This window comes from Cavenderia fasciculata, assembly GCF_000203815.1.
Source record: "Cavenderia fasciculata unplaced genomic scaffold Scf_Dfasci-G-b-205a01.r1-3, whole genome shotgun sequence".
NCBI lineage: Eukaryota > Evosea > Eumycetozoa > Acytosteliales > Cavenderiaceae > Cavenderia > Cavenderia fasciculata.
In genome coordinates, this window is record NW_004457737.1 from 2089668 (window position 1) to 2109431 (window position 19764).

Below are 19764 nucleotides of genomic sequence, written 5' to 3' on the forward strand. Positions count from 1 at the left end.
CAAGAGTATGATGATAGAAGTGATGATGAGTATAAGGTAATATGATTTATATTTATTTTGAGAGATAAATAAATTATTCGGTTGGGTTTTGGTTTAACTTAATAATTTTTGACGTTCTTGGTTATGATGGTGATGATCGATCATTATATTAGTGTCGGTAGAGTTGCCGACATTGATTGTTGTTGTATCTATTATATTATTACTATGACGATGATGATGATGATGATGATGATTATGATGACGTTCTGATTTATATTTACTATGAAAATATAGAAAAGTAAAAAGGATGGCAAATCCAAGTGATAGAACAAATAGACAACTACCAAAATAGAAAAATTGACTTTTAATATCCAAATTTAACATTCTTTCGCCAACTGATAATTGAATAATCACTTGAATTGCCAATGCAATCATAATATTAAAAGAAAATAATATTCCAATTCTTGTATTTAATCTAAATAAAAAAAAGAAAAGAAGATAATTAAATAAATAAAAGGTTTTCTTCTTCTTCTTCTTTTTCTTATTCTTTCATACCTTTTAGCAATTTGAACATTTACAATTGGAGACATAAATTCAAAACAACAATTATAAACTACAAAACTAATTGCACTAATAATTATACTTTCACCAATTCCCATTAAAATTAAAAATAATCCTCCAATCAATCCAAATCCAATTAATATTACATTTTTAATATTATTCTAAAGTAAAGAACATAATGACAGATATTAATATATATAGAGTATAGATAGTTATCTTTTGTTGTATTGTTGTTACTTACAATATTATTATTTCCAAGTCTAGCAGGAATAATGGCAACAAATGAAGCAAAGAAATAGGCACTTGATGATATATAACCATTCCATTTTTCTTCATTATTTGTTTGTAAAAATAAACTTTGCCAATCTAATAAAAAAAGAATAAGTAAGTAACTTGCTTGATGCTGATTTGATTGTGTTTCTATTTTCCATTTTCTATTTTCTATAATCTTACAAGTTAAGACAATTTGATGAATTGAAATAGCAACACCACTCCAAATATACCATCTAATGATATCAGTTTGTTTATAGGCAGATAATACTTGACCACAAAGTTCCCGGAATGAGAATAATTGTTCGGATCGATGATTGGTAAAACAGATGGCAACGATCAATGCAATGACATTGGTGATGGATCCAACGGTGACCAGAGCAATCAATGGAACATATTCAACTAAAAACTGTCCAATCAATCCACTAAGTACCACTCCAACCAAATAGCCAACATTGACTCGACATGCCATCGTCTGGTAGTCCTTTGGATCCAAACTATAATAAATATACGCCAAAAATACAATATAGGCTGCAAATGCCATTCCATCTGCCACTTGATCTACTATTAATAATCCAATACTCTGTGTACCAATTAAAAGTATTGTAGATGCTATCACCTTTCCTATCATTCCTATTATTATAATTGACTAAAAAGAATGAATAAAAATGTTGTGTTTGGCAAGAAGAGATTAATAGTACATACCTTGTAACCAATCATTTCACCAAGAAAACCAAATACCAATAGGAATATGAAATAAGAGTATGTCCAATAGGGATAAATGGTTTCATAGACGACAGTACTATTGACATGAAGTACATTTGTGAGGTACTCGACAATATACGGTTCTGAAGGGTCAAATGAAAATAGAAATGAAAAGCTACAATACAATATAAATGATTTAAATGATAACAATGTATCTTTAACTATTGAATTGGTTTCTTCTTCTTCTTGTCGTTCTTTTAATAAATTTATCCTTTCTCCCTTTTCTTGTTCTTCTTCTTCTTCTTCTTCTTCTTCTTCTTTTTCTTGTTGTTGATGTTCTATTGAATATACAACAACTATATCATCATCATCATCATTGTGATGATGATTTATATTATTATTGTTGCTGTTGTTCATTTTTATATGTTTTGTTTTATATGTGTTTAACTTATTACTATGATTACTATACTCTATACTCTATACTACTTGTTGTTGTTGTTGTATGTTGATACTATTCCTGCTATCAAATCTATATATCTATCTACATATAAATCATTCTGTAATTCTATCTTTTTCTTTTCAACAAAAGGTAATAATAATTAATGAGTGAGGTTGGGATTTATTTAAAAAAATCAAAATATAAATATAGGAGGGGGGAGATAAAGGGGGGGTTTAGATGAAAAGGAAACAACTTGCGGTACAACATCAGTTGTTCAAATTCCCGATGGAATAAGAGGTACCTCTTCAAAAAAAATCATAAAAAAAAATCAATTAATTGTTCATTTCAGCATACACAACCTTTTAGTTTTATATTAATCTCTCTGTCTGATGTCTGTCTCAATGAGTCATCAACACTTGTGAATTAAACGAACGAGTGATGTGATGTTCACACTGACCAATCAATCAATCAACCAGTTCCAGCTGTTGTTTGGGTGGGTTTCAAACCAAGATATTATAACCAAACCAAACCAAACCTAATCACCACATCATATGATGGTGGTATTCAACTACAACTATGATGATTGTCGAGCTCTTTTTGTTTCTATTTACAGTTTTACTTTACTTTGTATAAAGTTTTTTATTTTGAGCATCTCTAAACTTTCTTTCTTTAAACTTCTTTTTAACTACTTGTTCATTGATTTTCTTTGTCTCTTTGATGACTCGTTTATCCTTGTTCAAATGATTCTTGACCAATTGTATTTTCTTTTGATGTACGTTTGATTTTTCGTGAAATGCCAATGTCTCTCTATAATGCTTTAAATTTTGTTCTAATATATCTTCTGGTGTCTCTGTTTTCTTCTCTATTCTCTCTGAAAGTATATGTAAAAGATAGATAGATAGATAGATGTTGTAATGTTAAATGTCCATTCAGGGGTCACATATGGTAGACGATCTTACGTAGCGGTGAGATATGTGATTTAGGTACCCATTTTTTTGATGCTTTCTGTTCACCACTTAACAAGTTTAATTGTTGTTTTATAATCTTATTTGACATCTTTAGTAAGTATATATATATCTATATATTTATAACTACTCTTACTTTAATTACAAAAAACGAAAGAGACGAAAACTTGTTGGGTTTCTTTTTTTTTTTTTTTTTTTGTTTTATTAAATATTTTAAGTCGGATGAAAAGGGGAGGGTGTTCTTTCATTTCCTGTTCCCAGAACCATCCTGAAATGAACAAAGAAATATTAAAACAATTCCCCTAGAATATGGATATGCCTGGGGTTGTCCTTAATATTTATATATTTTTATTTTGTTCTATTTGTTTCAACCAATCCTCTTGGGGGATGGGTATTCTTCCATCAATTTAAATTCAAATTTGACTATTAAGCTTTTCATTCTATCTCTTTGATCGTCGTTGTTTTTTGTTAATTACTATATACTTTATTCAATTAAATTCAGATAATTTTATCTATCTATCTATTTGTTATTAAAGGTTTATTATTTGAAACATGGGTCAAAAAGAAAGTAAAACAAAAACTGCCAAACTCATTATCTATATTCATTAATATTTATAAATATTAAATCAATATTTATTTTCAATATAATAATTTTTCCCTCTATCTTTGTTTTCTTTTTGTAAATATGAATTCAGATGATGAATTGGAAGAGGACTTCCCATTAATCATACGATTTCCTGAGGTATCCCTTACCTTTTAGTAAACGTATTCTATTCTTGGTCAAATTTGATTTCTGTCCCAAATGTTTTGAACCTTCACGTTGCCAGATATTTCAACACAGTTGATAATCAATGGAATGATGACACCACGATGAATTTCAAGAACATTCCTGTATTCTTTGCACTGATGTCTGTCATCCAAAAACTCCATGGTAAGCCTATCACATTAATTGATTATCGTGTAGTAGAAGAGTTTTTATTAATATCAACTCCATCACCTAGGTTATTCAATCATCTACCATCCTATAACAATTATGCTACTTCAATGCACCAGGTCCAGCTGCAGCTCCCACTCCAGATCCTGTGAATCAACCAAACCTTCCAATCAATTACAACTAGTAGCTATTCGTTTGTCAAACGGTATCAATAAATCAAATGTTTATATTAATCATCACTTTCTTCCCTCCATTATAATTCCACTCAGTACTAAAAACAAAAGAGAGATGACAACTTGTTGAGTTTATTTTTTTTTTTTTTATTCAATATTTTAATCGGATCCTAGGGTGTTCTTTCATTTCTGAGTAGAGATCAATAGGTCTATCTATTCAATACAGATAGAGAGAGAGAGAGAGATGAAAAAGAAAGGAGAGAAGGAGAAAAAGAAGAAAGAAGCAAATAAACTAAAAAAGGAAGAGAAATTAAAAAAACAAAGAGAAATAGATGATAGTCAAGATTGGAGGACAAGGAATGTTCAACTAGAGAAAAGTGATGAAATAAAAGAAGAAGAGCAGGATATAGATAATAATAAAGGAAATAGAGGAAATGGAAGAGGAAAGAAAGGTGACAAATCAAAGAGAAAAGGAAGTTATACAGTTCCAATGAGTCGTCAAACAATAGATAGTATATACAATGTAATAGAAGGATCATTATTGGATTTTGGAACAAGTGATTACTTTGCAATTGATGGAGATTCACTTTTAATCTATTTGTACAGTGTTTTGATCAATAGTAGTGACTCCTCAGAAGACTCATCCTCCTCTGATCAAAACATTACACCACCAAGAATATTTGAAAATAGATTATTGGATCTCGAAAGATGTCAATCATTGGTACTTTTCCATTACTTTGAATGGTTTTTAGATCATCTACTTCATAGAGGTGTACGATTTAGAGTATTTTTTATACTCAAATTGGATGGATTCTATCTAGACCAAACATTATTATACATTCGTAATCTATGTATTGAATACTATTCAAAACATTTTAAGCAATATCAAACTGATGATGAACACTTGAAATCACAATTTCCAAATAGAGGAACTATAGATTTTGATTTTATTCCAACTATAAGACAAAAACATCTTGAACCTTATTTTAATCTTTATAATGTAAGTAATTGTAAAAATAATAATTAAAAAATATATATATATTTATTAATGTATTTAAAACTATATAGTTTTCATGTTGTATGATTTATTATCCAAATAATAAAATGGAAATAGGATTTATTGAAACATTGGTTGATTTTGGTATTTTGGCTGTATGTAAACAAACAAAAATATTAATAATAATCATTGAATCTATAATATATATATTTATATTAACAATTCTTTTTTTCCAAAGGGATTAAGATTAAATTATGGACTATTTTTTGGACAATTTTTAAATTTAAATCAATTAACATTTAAAGGAAATAATGTTGTTGGAAATATCTTGACACCAAGATTTGCAAGAACTACAGCACTTGATATAAAGAAATTTAAACCATTTAAACAAGTTAGACAACAAATTCAAGATTTATTACAATTAAATCATCCATTTTTAAAATCACCAAGATCGATTTTATCAATATTGGCATTCAAGAATCATTTGGCAGATATTAGTCTTGACGCCAATGTAATTAAATATTATTGTATTTATCTTGGATGTATGGATATTTTACCAATTGAATTACGTAAATCCTATTTCCCACCATTAGATTATTTCAACCAAACAACAACAACAACAACAACAACAACAACAACAACAACAACAACAACAACAATGGATGAAAATGTTTTGAATGAAACAGTATCAGATGAAAATGTATTGAACGAAAAAGTATTGGATGATCAAGAAGAATCTTCTCAATCTCCTTCCCAATCTTCTCAATCTCCTTCTCAACCACCTCATCCACAACCTCCTCTAACATTTAATTATTTAAAGAATATTTTACCATTTTTACAAGAGATTGGTAGATTTGGACATTTATATTTGGATCAATTTAAAACTATTGAATTGGATTTGATAGATTATAAATTATTTTTCCAAACTATAATGATGATTGGTCATTACTTTTCACTAAACCAACAAGAATTGATGGTTGATCCAAGATTATTATTTGGTAAAGAAATTGTATCAAGAGCAACCACTTTTTATCAATTAATTCATGGTGAAGAATTTATTATCAATGATCAAGAAGAAGACTCAAATATCGATGTATTGATAATTGAAAGATTATCATTACCATTATCATTTATAGATCGTTGTGAATTGGCAATGAAAGAGATTAAAAAGTTGACAATTGAAAATGATAATAGTCATATTGAAATGTACAAGATTAATAGTGATTTTATTAATCAATTAATACCAGATTTATTAAATGATCACATTCAAAGTGATTTGGTATCAAAAGATAATAATAATAAGGAAATGGCAGTTAAAACATTTTATGATAATTATCATTGGCATAATGGTAAATCAATTGACCCAATGGATTTTATCATTGTCAATCGTAACAATAGTTATGATAAATGGATCACCCAAAGTAAATTTAAATCTTTTACAAATTCTTTAATCGTAGATCGAGTAGAGGAAAAAATGGTAACTGGTGGACAAGGTGAATATTTAATTTGGCAATTGGAAAATTTAATCTTTATCATGAAACCAAAAGAGGATTATAAAAAAGATCTAAATCAATTTAGAAATATTTTGGAATCTTATCAACAAGAAAGAGTTAATCCTCTACCAAAAGAATCACCAGAATATCAAGTATTATTTAAAATGATTCAAAGTTTTTTTAGATTTTTAAATCATAAATATGGTAATAATAGTGGTAATGTCGCATGTTTACCATTACCAATTAGTGAAGATTATATGGAAATTGGAGGATTATTATATTTTCTTTCAAATAGAGTATTAAATTGTTGGAAATGGGCAAATTTAATTAGAATCATTTTTAATCAACCATCAACGTCGAGTCGTGATCAAATAGAACCAACCAATTCTATATGTCCAATAGAATATCAAATGAAATATCTTGATGATAGAATCATTAGAAATACAAATTCAAAACAAGATCCTCGTATTAAAGATTTTAAACCAGATGATTGGCAAATTCAATTATTAGATATAGTTGATAAAAAACAATCTGCTTTAATTTCAGCTCCTACTAGTTCAGGTAGGTAAAAGAATAGAATATATATTTAACTTTTTACTTATTTATTTTAATTTATTTAGGAAAAACATTTATATCATATTATATAATTGAAAAAAATTTAAAAGAATCTGATAATGGAATTGTAGTTTATGTTTCACCGACTAAAGCATTGGTAAATCAAACCTATGCAATGATTGAGGGAAAATATAAAAAACAATATCCAAGCGGTTCCTCTAAAAAGACTGTTGGTATATTTACAAGAGATTGGAGATTAAATGTACACAATTGTCAAATTCTCATTACAGTTCCTCAATGTTTGGAGATTTTATTATTATCTATACAAAATATGGCATTTATACATAATATTCGTTATGTTATATTGGATGAAGTTCATTTAATTGGATCCAGTGGTGGTTATACATGGGAAAGATGTCTCATTATGAACCCAGCTCCATTTTTGGCACTATCAGCTACCATTTCAAATTTACAACCATTTTATCAATGGACTCAACAATTGGAACCAACCAAAAGAGTAGTTCATTTAATTCATCAACATCTTCGATACAATGAATTAAAATCTTTTATCTATCATCAAGATCAAATTCAACCAATTCATCCTGTTGGTGCTGTGATTCAAGTTTTTAAACAATCAAAAAAAACATTGACCTATTCAATCTCTGAAATTTCAAAAGATTTACAATTAATTGGTCAAGAATCTGTTGACCTATTTTATCAATTGGGAAACAACAAGGTAGAATCACCATATATATTTTTATCAAAATTACAACCAGAAGCCTCTAGAAATCAATTATTATTCAATTTAAATAATCAAAATATTTTTGATTATCAAAAATATTTATTATCAATTTTACCAACATTACAACCTCTTCAATTAAAAGGATTAAATGATCAATATTCAATACCAACAACAATTAAAAATCCTTCAAGAAAAGATTTATTTCAAAATGTTGGAAAAGTCCTATTAGAATTTAAAAAACAAAATCAATTACCAATTATTATATTTTTATTTGATAGAAATGGTAAAAAAACAAATAGAAATAGAAAAATCAAAAAAGAAAATTATTTATTTATTTATTTAATTTATTTTAGGATGTGAACAATTAGCAAAAGTAGCAATCGAACAATTAAAAAAAGAAATTCAAGAAAGATATAAATTAATTTCTAAACAATTGGAAAATGAAACATTAAATCAAATTGATAGATATTATTTAGAAATTGAATTACAAGAGATAATAGAAATGATGTATCAATCAACAACCAATTTTAGAGGACAAGAAAATATTAAAGGAATGTTTAGTGATTTTAACAAAAAGGATATTTATCCAAATGTTGAAAATAATTTAATGTCTAGTGGTTTGATGGAACCACTTTATCAAGGTATTGGTGTTCATCATTCTGGCTGTAACAAAAATTATCTTAGAATGGTTGAAGAAATGTTTAGATTGAAAAAGATTCAAATTGTCATTGCTACTGGATCGTTGGCATTGGGAATTAATATGCCATGTAAAAGTATATGTTTTTATCAAGATTCACCTTATTTGAATCAAATGACCTATAGACAATGTGCAGGTAGAGCTGGTCGACGTGGAATGGAATCAAGAGGAAATGTAATCTTTTTACATGTTGCAACGGAAAAGATTAAAAGACTATTGAATGGAAAATTACCAGACCTTTTGGGTAATACAGTCATTACACCAAGTCTTACACTTGGTCTATTGGCTCGTTACAATTTTTCAAAACACATTTCCAATCAACCAACCAAACAAACAGAAATTGATATGATTTCAACCATGGCTAGGAAATTGGTTCAACTTCCACTCTCCTTGTCACTGAGACAATCGGTTGAAACTCAATTTCAAATTCAATTTTCAGTTGATTATCTTTATCGTGAAGGTTTTATTGATGGTCTTGGTAATGCTCTCAATTTATCTGGTATTATAACTCATCTTTCTTATTTGGAACCAGCCAATTTTCTTATTGCCACCCTTATCAAAGATGGTGTATTTAATGATTTATCAATGGTAGATGAAGGTACTGTCATTATTAATACATTGGCTCGTGTATTTTGTGTTGAAACACCAAAAGGTACAACTTCTCCAAAATTCAGCTCTCTTTATTTCAAATCTATTCCAGATTCTGTTATAAAATCAATTCAAGATCATAATCAAAGGGCTATTCCTGCTTTTTTGGCTTATATTAAATTTTTTAGAGAAAAACATCAATCTAAAAAATATCAATATTTATCAGATTTTGAAACCATCCTAGTAGAGGAGGAAAAGGAGGAAAAGGAAAATTTAGATTCTATAAAATGTTGGAAAAATCAAACCGATGGATTATTATCAAAAAATAATAGTGTTAGATATGGATTATCAAGTTTAAAAGGTTTAAATAATGATTGTCATTCGATCCAAGATATTAGTTTTCATATACCATCGAAAACACTTTTCGATTTATCAACCATTCCCATTACAACTCGTATCAACAAGAAAATCAATACCTATATTATGGATTTCTATCAAAATGGTGATTTTAATAGTTTACTAGCAAATAGTGGTATCATTGCAAGTGATTTGATTTCCAAATTAAAGGATTTCTCTCTTGTACTTCGTACCATTGCCATTGCTCTTGACCAAATGGATCCCAATCATTCTTGTTCACAATCTTTTATGCGTGTATCTCAAAGATTTTTGGATCGTTACACCTATTGCTTTCCAAATGATTTTGATACTAGTAAAATAGAATTAAAAATTAAAGAAAGAAAAGAAAAAAGACAATTAAAAGTAAAAGAAAAAGAAAATGAAAAAGAAAAAGGAAAAGGAAAAGGAAAAGAAAGACAGTTTGGGAAAAAGGAGGTTCAAAAGGAATTTAAAAAATTGGATCTAAATCCTACCAATTTTAATTATTCAGATGAAATCATTTTATTTAATGGTAATGATAACATTGATAATGATAAAAAACCAATTAATAATAATAATAATAATATATCAACAACAACAACAATGACAACTACTACTATAAATACTGGTAAATCAAGATTATATTGGCCTTGTTTTTCTATTGAAGATAATTAATAAATTAATAAATTATGGATTTCTATTTTAATTTTATTTTATGATTAATGTTTACTGGAGGATCAATAAAACCATTATATTTAATTAAATAATCAATGATTGGTTGATGTTGAAATGTTTTGGCCCATTTCATGGCTCTTTGTGTGCAAGTTGGGTCTTGAAGGTTTTTATGAATATATTCGAGGACAGATAGATGACCATTCCTACAACTATTATCTATAGCATCAACAGAACATCCCTCTGTTCTATTAAAATGTAGAAATTCTATACAAGATAGATTACCATTAAATGCTGCTTGATCAATTGCCATCTTTGAACATCCTTCTGTTCTATTGTAATGTAAATATTTTAAAATGTGAAGCATCCCACTTTCTGCAGCATAATCCATAGCTAATTTTGTACTACCTTCTGTACGATGATCGGTTAGAAATGATACAATTGACACGTATCCACTACGACTACTCCAATCAATTGCCATCTTTGAACATCCTTCTGATCGATTGTAATGTAAAAAGCGTACAATAAAATAATGACCATTTTTAGATGCACAGTCCATTGCATCATATGTTACACCTTTTATGTTTGGGTATCGATAATGTAAATACTTTGCAATATTTATATGTCCACTTTCTGATGCTTGATTGAATATTGATCCATTTGGTTGATAGTCGAATGGATAAATGTAAAGTAGTATATTGATCAATGTTGAAAGATTTGCTTGTGGATGTGAACAATAATAGATCAATAATTGATCTAATAATAATATATGTTTGTTTATAATATCCAATTTAAATTGATGTTTATGATGTTTAATAAAACTCCAATCTACTCCACACTTTAACATTTGTTTTGTATTGTTTCTTATCAATCTACCTTTGACCCAGGAGAGACTTGTAGTTGTAACGTCTATCGATTCGATTGCATTAAATATCGATTTTCTAATAAACCAATTTCTAAATATATCTATAAATGTAATAGTCGTTGTAGTAATAGTAGTACCACTCATATTAATACAATTTAAATTTGAAAATAGATACAGTTAAGAGAGAGATCAAAAAAAAAAAAAAAAAGATAGCATCTATTTTTTTAAAAATTAATATAAATATTTTAAAAAGTTGACAATTGGCAACTATCAGTTTGAAGTTGTAGTTGTTCTTTTCTTGGTCAGAAAGAAGTATCATGGCAATTGACATATTTTATGACCGTTAAAAAATAATCTTATCTTGTTCCACCCACTTTTTTACAAGTACTCGTATTAAATAGTGTTTGGGTTAAGGATCTGTATCTTTTTAAACAATATTTTTAAATTCAATTGTGCGTGTGTGTTTGTAGGTAATAAATTAAATTAAATTAAATGGTGTTTTTGTTATTTAACATTGATTCCAGTAATTTTAAACTTTGAACTATGGGTTTTAACAGATAGTTAGAGATTAACTACTTTTACTTTTTGCTGTGAATATTAATAAAGAGATGGTAACGTAAATATTTCTCGAACCATGTTTCGGTTGGTCCGACCGGGAAGCTAGCTATCCTTTGCTAATGGATCCATTGCATAACCTATAAATAGACATCTCTTTTCCTTTATTAAAACCATTCAAAAATAATTAAATATAAATATTTTAAATTCTCAATTTATCAACCATACTACAACTTTTATAAAATGATTTCAACTAAATTTACACAATCAATGATCATTGTCATTATCTTTGGAATGTTATTCATTTCAACTGCTTTTGCTGGTGATTCTATCAATGAACAATGTTTGGGTTGTCTGGAAATAGCCTATTCAAGTCAGACTGCTTGTATCAACAATGGAATTGCTTCTAAAATTGTTAGTAATCAGAGAGTCTATCAATACCCATTTTGATATTAATTAAATTTCTTTTTCTTTTTAAAAAAAGTGTGATGAATTTTTGGATGATGCCCTTGCTCGTTGCTCTGAGGGTATTTGCTTGAACCAATTCTAGTTTTAAATTGTTGAATGACCATCACCCCACCCTATTCATTTTGTTTTTGATCATTTGATTGAAACTTTAAATAAATCTTTTTTCATTCATATGTGGTATCAAAAGCCTCTTGGTCAACATCACATTGTTATGTTAACATTATCTCAAAATGAATAGAAATTTATTCATTAGTTAATTATTTTATCAACAAGTGTTTATTGTAAATTCGTGGTTATAGTTGTTATTTGAATGATGACTCCATACTATAAATTGTAAAAAAATCATAATAAATAACTTTGTACAATGTCATGATTTGTTATATATATTTTGATTTTACTTACTATTTCTAGAGTTAGTATTTGATCTTGCTAATATTGCATAAAGAAACAGAGATCGAGTTATTCTCAACAGGGCCGAGTCGTTATGACAAGACGATTTTGAAATAAAAAAAACTCTGTGTTTTGGAAAAAACTGAGTAAAGTGGTTACAGGTCCATTCACAATTGACTTGTTCAGTGCCAAAACAAAAGTGCATCGATGTAGGACAGAGTTGGTACGTCGTTTTGGAATACAGAATTCCTTTGATCATCCCAATATCCTCCTTTTGTAATTCAAATAGTATCTGTTAAGCACCTAATTCATCTGGGTAAGTTTTAAAGAACAAAATCATAGAGCATCTCGTTTTAATATTTTGAAAACCTTTCAGTGGATCATGTAATGGGACGAATGAATGTCAAGGTTGGCTTGAATGTATAGGAGGAATATGTGTTGAAGCAAATTTGTAAATCATACTTGAATGAATGACTAAATAAAATGATTAAAATCAATTTCCATTCAATTGAATGTATGTTGGTCAAGCTGGCACTGGGTGTGGAGGAAACATTGCTTTTGATAGGTCCCAACAAACTTGTAAACATTTAGGCTATTCGGTCATTTCACCAACAAATCGTGACACTTCTGACTCTGGCTCTGACTCTACCCCTTCTGTTGCAACATCAACCATCTTACATTCAATTGAATGGAAATTGATTTTAATCATTTTATTATCATACATCTATTTTATTATTATTTGTAAAAAAAGACACATCTTGAAAATCATTCTATTTAATATATATTAAAATGGCTTCAATCTTTAATCGACTAATTTAAAATTAATTAATTCATCAGAATTTGTAATAATTATTTGTAACAAATATTTGTGACACTACAACTGTAGCAATATGTGTCTTTATAAAGGGGTTCATCCAAAGATGGTTTATGGGTTTGTAACTTTAATTTAATTTGTTTCAATTATTTTACAAAAAAATAGTGTAGTTATAATAATAATACAAGTACTGATAAATTTATTGATTTAAAAGATATAATCTAAAAGATAGTTATAATCTTGATCTTTTGGTAACAATTTGATAAATTTGACCATTTCAATACCTTGATTCAAGTCGACAAGGTTGGCCTTCATCTTTTCCAAGAGGATTCTGGCAAACTCGACAAATATGATACGACGACTCTCTTCTTGCTCGACCATCTTTTGAATTTCGGGGTTGGCCAAGAGCCAATCTTCGTAGTACTCTGGAACAATACGAGGATTCGAGTTGTAACATTCTTGACAATGCATCACATAGTGGAACTTCAACTTATTCCAGTTGGCATCTCCATACTCTTCCGAGTTTGGGTCATCATAGTTTGCTCTTTGATTGGCAGATTGGCAACGACGTTCAATTAGGACAGTGTTGGCGAGCGTATAGTTTTGGAGCACATCGAGGCGCTCTGGTGATGCCGCGCATGGATGAGCAAGCACTGATGTTCTTTCGCTTGGACTCGTGATACCCAATGGCGCCCCAGTATACCAGCAACGACCACCTTGGAAATAGAACATGAGAGCAAAAAATTCGTAACAAATTTCATACTTTCCAACGAATGGTCTGTTTTCGCTCTTTCTGGTAAGAGATTGAGTCGTGGTTGTGATGAGTTTGTCGAGAGCTATCACCATCTCAGTCTGGGAAAAGAGAAAATCGAGTGCATCGTTTGAAAAGGCTGGTTGTTGATACCACTCGATAAGCTTGGCTGGATCTGTATCGGTCCATTTGGATGGAGTGTTGGTTTCACTGCAAATGATGCGACAGTTGGTGGTGGTATAGGTGATACTATCGTTGATCCGGTCGAGGCTGGCTTTGAAGTTGGACTTTGACTTGAAACGCAAACGGACCCTGAGGATGGGACATAAAGCACCTTGGTCACCACAAAGGTACACCAAAAAGTCTACACTGATATTATACACCTCAGTCTTGTTCCACGGGTGCTTGGGATTTGAGATTCTAGCTTGTGAAGCTGAATATAAAACATTCATCATTTTACGGATCTGCTTGACAACAGGATCGACAATGACCTTGACAATAGAGTTGGTGGCAGCCTTGGTAAGAGACTTGGCAGCCCTGGCAGCCCTGGGAACTTTCCTTTCAGGCCCGAAAGCATCATTGATGGGAACTCCAGCATCGACGAGTAGCATTTTCCTGTTGCAAAAAAATGGTAAAAAGAAAAAGGGTGAGTGAAAGTGAATGTATAAATATAAATCGAGTGTGATAATACACAAACGATTGATTCTTTTTTGACATACTCTCGGCAAGACAAGCAATAAAAACCATTGTTTGGTGCAAATCTTGATGGATCTTCGGTGCGACAATGTGCACAGTGGAATTGCTTTGAAAATAGATTCTCGACGTGTTCACGGCGGGCTTTGAGAACGGCATAAGATAATTCTACTTTACCCATTATTGTTGTTTTAAATAATAATAGTGGTAGTAATAATAGATAGTATATTATTAGATAGATAAATGATGAAGAGACTAATGATGAGAATGAAGAAACATGGCTCTTAAATAGGTTTGGTTTCCAGTGAGTGACAAGAGGCTAACCAAAGGGTGACTGAACGATTTTTGCGATAAATCAACAGAAAAGGATGTCAAGTATCAACCAAAAAAAAAAAATCAACTCGAACAATCGGTGATAAAGAAGAATAGTTTAAAAAAGAATCATCACTAGTCCTTTATTTAAAGTGACTATTATTGATAGTGTATGCTGTGTGATAATAGTTTTGACCTGTGCTGCTGAAATGAAGATGTTTCTATTAACTTTTTTGTATCGTTGAAAGACATTGCTACTTGTTTTAAAAAATAATAAATAAAACCACAAGCCACAAGATTCCCTTCCATCAAAAGATTTTTTTTTTTTTGATCAATTTTCATGATTCTTGAACACTGTAGGATGGTTGTAGTTGGAGGAGAATCGAAGGAGAAAAGTTTGAATTCGATTCTGTAATTGTATTTATTTCTTTTTCATCGGTTTGGCTCATTACCAAATGCCAACGATTACATGATTCAAATGTCTTGTCCCAGTTAACTTTGATTGTATGTCTCATATCATTTAGTAAGCTCGCAGGTATTGCTCGATGAATGGTTCATCTTTTTGGTGACGTAGATCATATTCTTTCGAGTGTTGCAGCAATCAAGTTGATAGTCATTGGAGTTTGTTTGAGGTTGAGGATGATGATGTCCCAATCTGGTGGCGGAATGTTGTTGGCAGTAGTAACCTCTTTCACATCACAAGTTGATAATGTTGTCAGTTCCAGCACCAGTAACTGTGGGTTGGTAGTTGGAAGTAGTTTGGTGGCGTAGTTGGGCCTTGATGGGTTCCATCAATGACATGAAGGAGATTTCAAAATCTGGTGTGTTTTTAGGTATCACTTTTGGTGGCATCCTCCTATCTGGAAGAGCACTACTCGGTGATGACGATGTTTTATTAATTAAATCTTTAGATACCAACAAGAGTTAAGAATAACTCAAGAAGTGTCTATGTTAATTGGTTTTAGTTTTAGAATAGACATAGATACCACCAAAATGCTAAATTAGGATAAGCCAGTTTAGCAATAGTCTTGGAGACAGTAGAGTTAATATGGTTTATTTGTTTTAATTTAAAAAGTTAGAGGTTCTGTTAGTATAGGGGCTTTTTTTAAAAGTAATTCTTTTCCTGTTCTCTCCTATCGGGAAGAGTAGTACTCAGAAGTTACAAAGTTTTATTAATTATACTTTTTAATTGACCAGCAAGAAATAAAGATTATCTCGAGAAGAATTAAAGTTAATTTGTTCTGGGGGTTTGTCCATGTCTATGATACATGTTTTATGGACGTTGATCATGTATCTTATTGTATAGTATCAAGCATGTTGGATTGTTTTGGATTGTTGCTTGTTCTAAAAATAAATTGGTTAAAGATATCGCTAATTTTTTTTTTTTTTTCTCACTAGCACTATAGGCTATAATATCGTGTAGTATAATTATTATTGTTATTATTATTTAGTAAATTATTATATTATTAATATTATTATTGATAGATGAAGAGAGAGTAGAAGGAGATGAAGGTGTTGAGGAGGATGAGAAGAATGAGGTTGAGGTGATCGATTATAGATGTAGTGTAAGCAGAGTCTTGTACCTCTCCAAATGACTAGGTAGTGCGATCTTGTAGATAGTAGGATGGTTGTAGTTGGAGGAGAATCGAAGGATGATAGTTTGTATTCGTTCTGTAATCGTATGTATTACTGATTCGTCGGTTTGGTTCATTAGAGCCAAATGCCATCGATTACATAATTCTAACGTCTTGTCCCAGTTTACTTTTATAATATGTCGCATATCATTTAGCAATCTAGCTCGCAGATATTGTTCAGTGAATGGTTCATCTCTTTGGTGACGTAGATCATTACGTCGGAACCATATTCGTTCGAGTGTTGCAGCAATCAAGTTTGTAGTCATTGGAGGTTGTTTGAGGTTGAGGAGGGTGATATCCCAAACTGGTGGAGTAATGTTGTTGGCAGCAGTAACCTCTTTCAGTATCTTTACTGGTAGTGTGGTCTCTTTGCCTGGCCGGGTAGAGGGGTACAACAGCCCTATTTTTCTACTGAGTCACAAGTTGACTCGGCCGGTTAGCTCAGTGGTAGAGTAGCAGTCTCCAATCAGAGATAGTAAACTGTTGGCCAAGGGTTCGACCCCCTTACTGGTCAGTCATTTTTGCCATTTTTTTTCCTCTCCTCTCCTCTCCTCTCTCCTCTCCTCTCCTCTCCTCTCTCCTCTCCTCTCCTCTCCTCTCTCCTCTCCTCTCCTCATGCCACCAAATGTGAAAGGATTTCTGTAACCATTTTAAGAAACAATTATCTATTTATTTATTTAAATTATTTATTTAAGAATGTCTTGAATAATATGACTTGAGAAAGAATAGGCAGTATGCTCCCAGAGCTTTTTGATTGTAAGAGCAGAAATGTTGGTAGATTCTTTGGTGAAACTAGCTTTTTTGGTATTATTACCTTTTAGAGTATCATCAAACTGAAGAATACACCCAACGGAGCCATCTTTTCGTTGAAATGTCACCATCATCATAAAAAATTAAGGGGCAAGAGGAGGAGCATGAGGAAGAATTGTTGCTATATTTGTGTTGGTTGTACTTGTATCTCTTGTGTTGGTTGTCAATGAATTTGTTGAAAAGGTTGTGATTACATCATTATTATCAATATCAATATTAATATTATTATTATTATTATTATTATTATTATTATTATTATTATTATTATTATTATTATTATTATTATTATTATTATTATTATTATTTTTTTGAATCAAAGGAGCATCAACACCAAAAACTTGAACAAAGTCTGTATTGTTGGTAGAAGGATTGATGGCTGCAAAGAGTTGTTGTGCTTCATTTTGGTATGTTTCCGATTTGTGTTGGAGATTTGCAGCAATGATTTCATCTACTTTTTTTGTTGGTACATAACCTCCATCAGTTTTTGATCTTTTGATAATACAATTTAATTCAAGTGATTCTATTGTATTTGAATCATCCATTTCAATTTCCTTTTCAGTTTCAGTTTGCAAATTGGGTTGAGTAGCCATTGCTGATAGAGTAATTGCTAAATTGGTTGAACCATTTTCTTGATCTTTTAAAATACAGTCTTGACTAGTTCTAGTAAAACCTCTATGGTTATTGTCAAAACATTTTTTAAAATCTTTTAAAAAATAATTATTTAAAATTATACTATAATTACTAAAAAATAAATAATTAATAAAACTCTATTCTTATTCTATTTTTTGTTTTTTCTTACTTGTGATGAGATTTAACCTTTTCAATAACCATTGAATTATTATTACCATTGATAGTCTCGTTATCATCATGACTAGCAATTGATTGTTCAATAGCAGCCAAAACCTTTTCAAATACTTGATCACTTTGAAAATTAGAGTTTTCATAACCAACTTGAGCAAGTGATCTGAGAGATTTTGAATTGCCACCAAGAGAATGTTTGAGAGATTGGAAATTCAAAAGATAGTTTTTCTTGAATGCCATATTCGAACGAAAATGTTTACTTTTTAAACAACCCTCTAGAATGGTTGGAAGGTTTTGATCTGTAACCATTGAAAGAAACAATATAGGTGTTGATTTAGTTTTTTCTCTATCAATCTCTTTCAACATTTCAAATACCTTTTTTGAATAATGAGGTATGGTCGCAGGTAATGATTCTTTAAATTCTTCTTTTGAAATCTTTTCCTTTCTACCAAATTGATTCATTAAATATAAATTATCTAAAAAAAATAAAATGTTAATATTTTTCTTTTTTTCTTTTGATTTTGTTTTTTTTTTTAAATTTTACCAATTAATTGTAAAGGATTTAATTTGATTATTTTAAAATAACTACTTGGTGGATATAATTGAACCAATGAAACTTTTTCCTTGAAATGATTGAAAAATGTTTGAAAAACATCACAATCTCTAAATAATCTTTCAATAGAGATACCTTGACAAACTACTTTATCATATGTTTTTAGCAATTCCACAACTTTGTTTATAAATGGACTATTAATAGTAGCCAAAGAGTCATCTAATTTTTTGATGTTTATGAACAGAAGCACCAACTCGCTGTAAACTAGAACAATGAGTATTGATAATATTTGAATTTAAAATGTTCATAATTTTTGTTTGATTGGTTGCAGAATCACCATCATTGGGGCTAAATGTACCATGGTCTGAAGTTCTTGAGAATTCCAAAACAACCACTTTTTCCTTGTCCCATTCATCTTTTTTTGAATCCAAGATGACATATCTTGAACTAGTAATCTTTTATAGTTTTTGTCATCCCTACCATGAGGTTTGATATGAGCAGTTAATGATGCAGCTCTACTTGAATAAACTCCAACCTCATATGAATGATAATAATGACGATCAAAACTTTTACCAAATTCTTCCAAAACTTGATTCCATGTTGCAGTTGAATTGGTTTTTCCAATTGAAGAAAACTTTTTAGTTGCATAATCTAAAATGATAGAGTTTTGAATACCTAACCTTTCCAATTGTGGATTTTCTACAATTAATCGAATCTGTTTTTCTTCAAAAATGTCATTCAAAATACCAAATTCAGTCTTGTTTCTTGTTAATCTATTTATAGCTGGAGTTGCTACAAATGAATCTTTTATCATTTTTTCTGTTATCATTTTAATTTGTCTAAAAATATAAAAAAAAAAGTAAGATAAATAAATTTGTTTTTTTTTTTTTTTTGTTTTTTTTTACCTTCTATTATTTAAAGAATGATTAAAAGAAGAAACAATTTCAGTACCAAGAATAATTTCCAAATTATT

General features: G+C 29.9%; 9 protein-coding genes and 1 non-coding gene across 10 annotated transcripts; 4 read left to right on the forward strand and 6 right to left on the reverse strand.

Annotated features, from left to right (window-relative positions):
• Positions 1-93: 93 nt before the first annotated feature.
• Positions 94-1932, reverse strand: DFA_03523 (reduced folate carrier family protein; the record flags this gene model as incomplete). Its single annotated transcript, XM_004363069.1, has 7 exons — positions 94-454; positions 535-701; positions 782-906; positions 934-1212; positions 1244-1307; positions 1334-1459; positions 1516-1932. The coding sequence occupies 7 exons, from the start codon at positions 1930-1932 to the stop codon at positions 94-96; spliced, it is 1539 nt and encodes a 512-aa protein (XP_004363126.1).
• Positions 1933-2574: 642 nt separating this feature from the next.
• Positions 2575-3010, reverse strand: DFA_03524 (uncharacterized protein; the record flags this gene model as incomplete). Its single annotated transcript, XM_004363070.1, has 2 exons — positions 2575-2825; positions 2914-3010. 2 exons carry the CDS (start codon positions 3008-3010, stop codon positions 2575-2577), a joined length of 348 nt encoding a protein of 115 aa, XP_004363127.1.
• A 461-nt stretch (positions 3011-3471) lies between these two features.
• On the forward strand, positions 3472-10148 carry DFA_03525 (Putative RNA helicase of the SKI2 subfamily; the record flags this gene model as incomplete). The annotated part of the gene is made up of 8 exons (XM_004363071.1): positions 3472-3487; positions 3680-3850; positions 4038-4075; positions 4253-5026; positions 5095-5178; positions 5262-7077; positions 7137-8096; positions 8167-10148. 8 exons carry the CDS (start codon positions 3472-3474, stop codon positions 10146-10148), a joined length of 5841 nt encoding a protein of 1946 aa, XP_004363128.1.
• A 216-nt stretch (positions 10149-10364) lies between these two features.
• DFA_03526 (uncharacterized protein) lies at positions 10365-11154 on the reverse strand (the record flags this gene model as incomplete). The annotated part of the gene is made up of 2 exons (XM_004363072.1): positions 10365-10393; positions 10431-11154. The coding sequence occupies 2 exons, from the start codon at positions 11152-11154 to the stop codon at positions 10365-10367; spliced, it is 753 nt and encodes a 250-aa protein (XP_004363129.1).
• Positions 11155-11808: 654 nt separating this feature from the next.
• DFA_03527 (uncharacterized protein) lies at positions 11809-12540 on the forward strand (the record flags this gene model as incomplete). The annotated part of the gene is made up of 3 exons (XM_004363073.1): positions 11809-11979; positions 12050-12092; positions 12479-12540. 3 exons carry the CDS (start codon positions 11809-11811, stop codon positions 12538-12540), a joined length of 276 nt encoding a protein of 91 aa, XP_004363130.1.
• A 904-nt stretch (positions 12541-13444) lies between these two features.
• Positions 13445-14862, reverse strand: DFA_03528 (uncharacterized protein; the record flags this gene model as incomplete). Its single annotated transcript, XM_004363074.1, has 2 exons — positions 13445-14603; positions 14708-14862. 2 exons carry the CDS (start codon positions 14860-14862, stop codon positions 13445-13447), a joined length of 1314 nt encoding a protein of 437 aa, XP_004363131.1.
• Positions 14863-15331: 469 nt separating this feature from the next.
• On the reverse strand, positions 15332-15508 carry DFA_03529 (uncharacterized protein; the record flags this gene model as incomplete). The annotated part of the gene is made up of 1 exon (XM_004363075.1): positions 15332-15508. One exon carries the CDS (start codon positions 15506-15508, stop codon positions 15332-15334), a length of 177 nt encoding a protein of 58 aa, XP_004363132.1.
• Positions 15509-15792: 284 nt separating this feature from the next.
• DFA_03530 (uncharacterized protein) lies at positions 15793-17346 on the forward strand (the record flags this gene model as incomplete). Its single annotated transcript, XM_004363076.1, has 3 exons — positions 15793-15916; positions 16479-16558; positions 17323-17346. The coding sequence occupies 3 exons, from the start codon at positions 15793-15795 to the stop codon at positions 17344-17346; spliced, it is 228 nt and encodes a 75-aa protein (XP_004363133.1).
• On the forward strand, positions 17058-17141 carry DFA_03531. Its single transcript is given in 2 exon segments — positions 17058-17094; positions 17105-17141. It is a non-coding gene; the product is annotated as a tRNA-Trp (tRNA).
• Positions 17347-17520: 174 nt separating the features above from the next.
• On the reverse strand, positions 17521-19605 carry DFA_03532 (uncharacterized protein; the record flags this gene model as incomplete). Its single annotated transcript, XM_004363077.1, has 4 exons — positions 17521-18178; positions 18237-18714; positions 18783-19010; positions 19272-19605. The coding sequence occupies 4 exons, from the start codon at positions 19603-19605 to the stop codon at positions 17521-17523; spliced, it is 1698 nt and encodes a 565-aa protein (XP_004363134.1).
• Between the last annotated feature and the right edge of the window lie 159 nt (positions 19606-19764).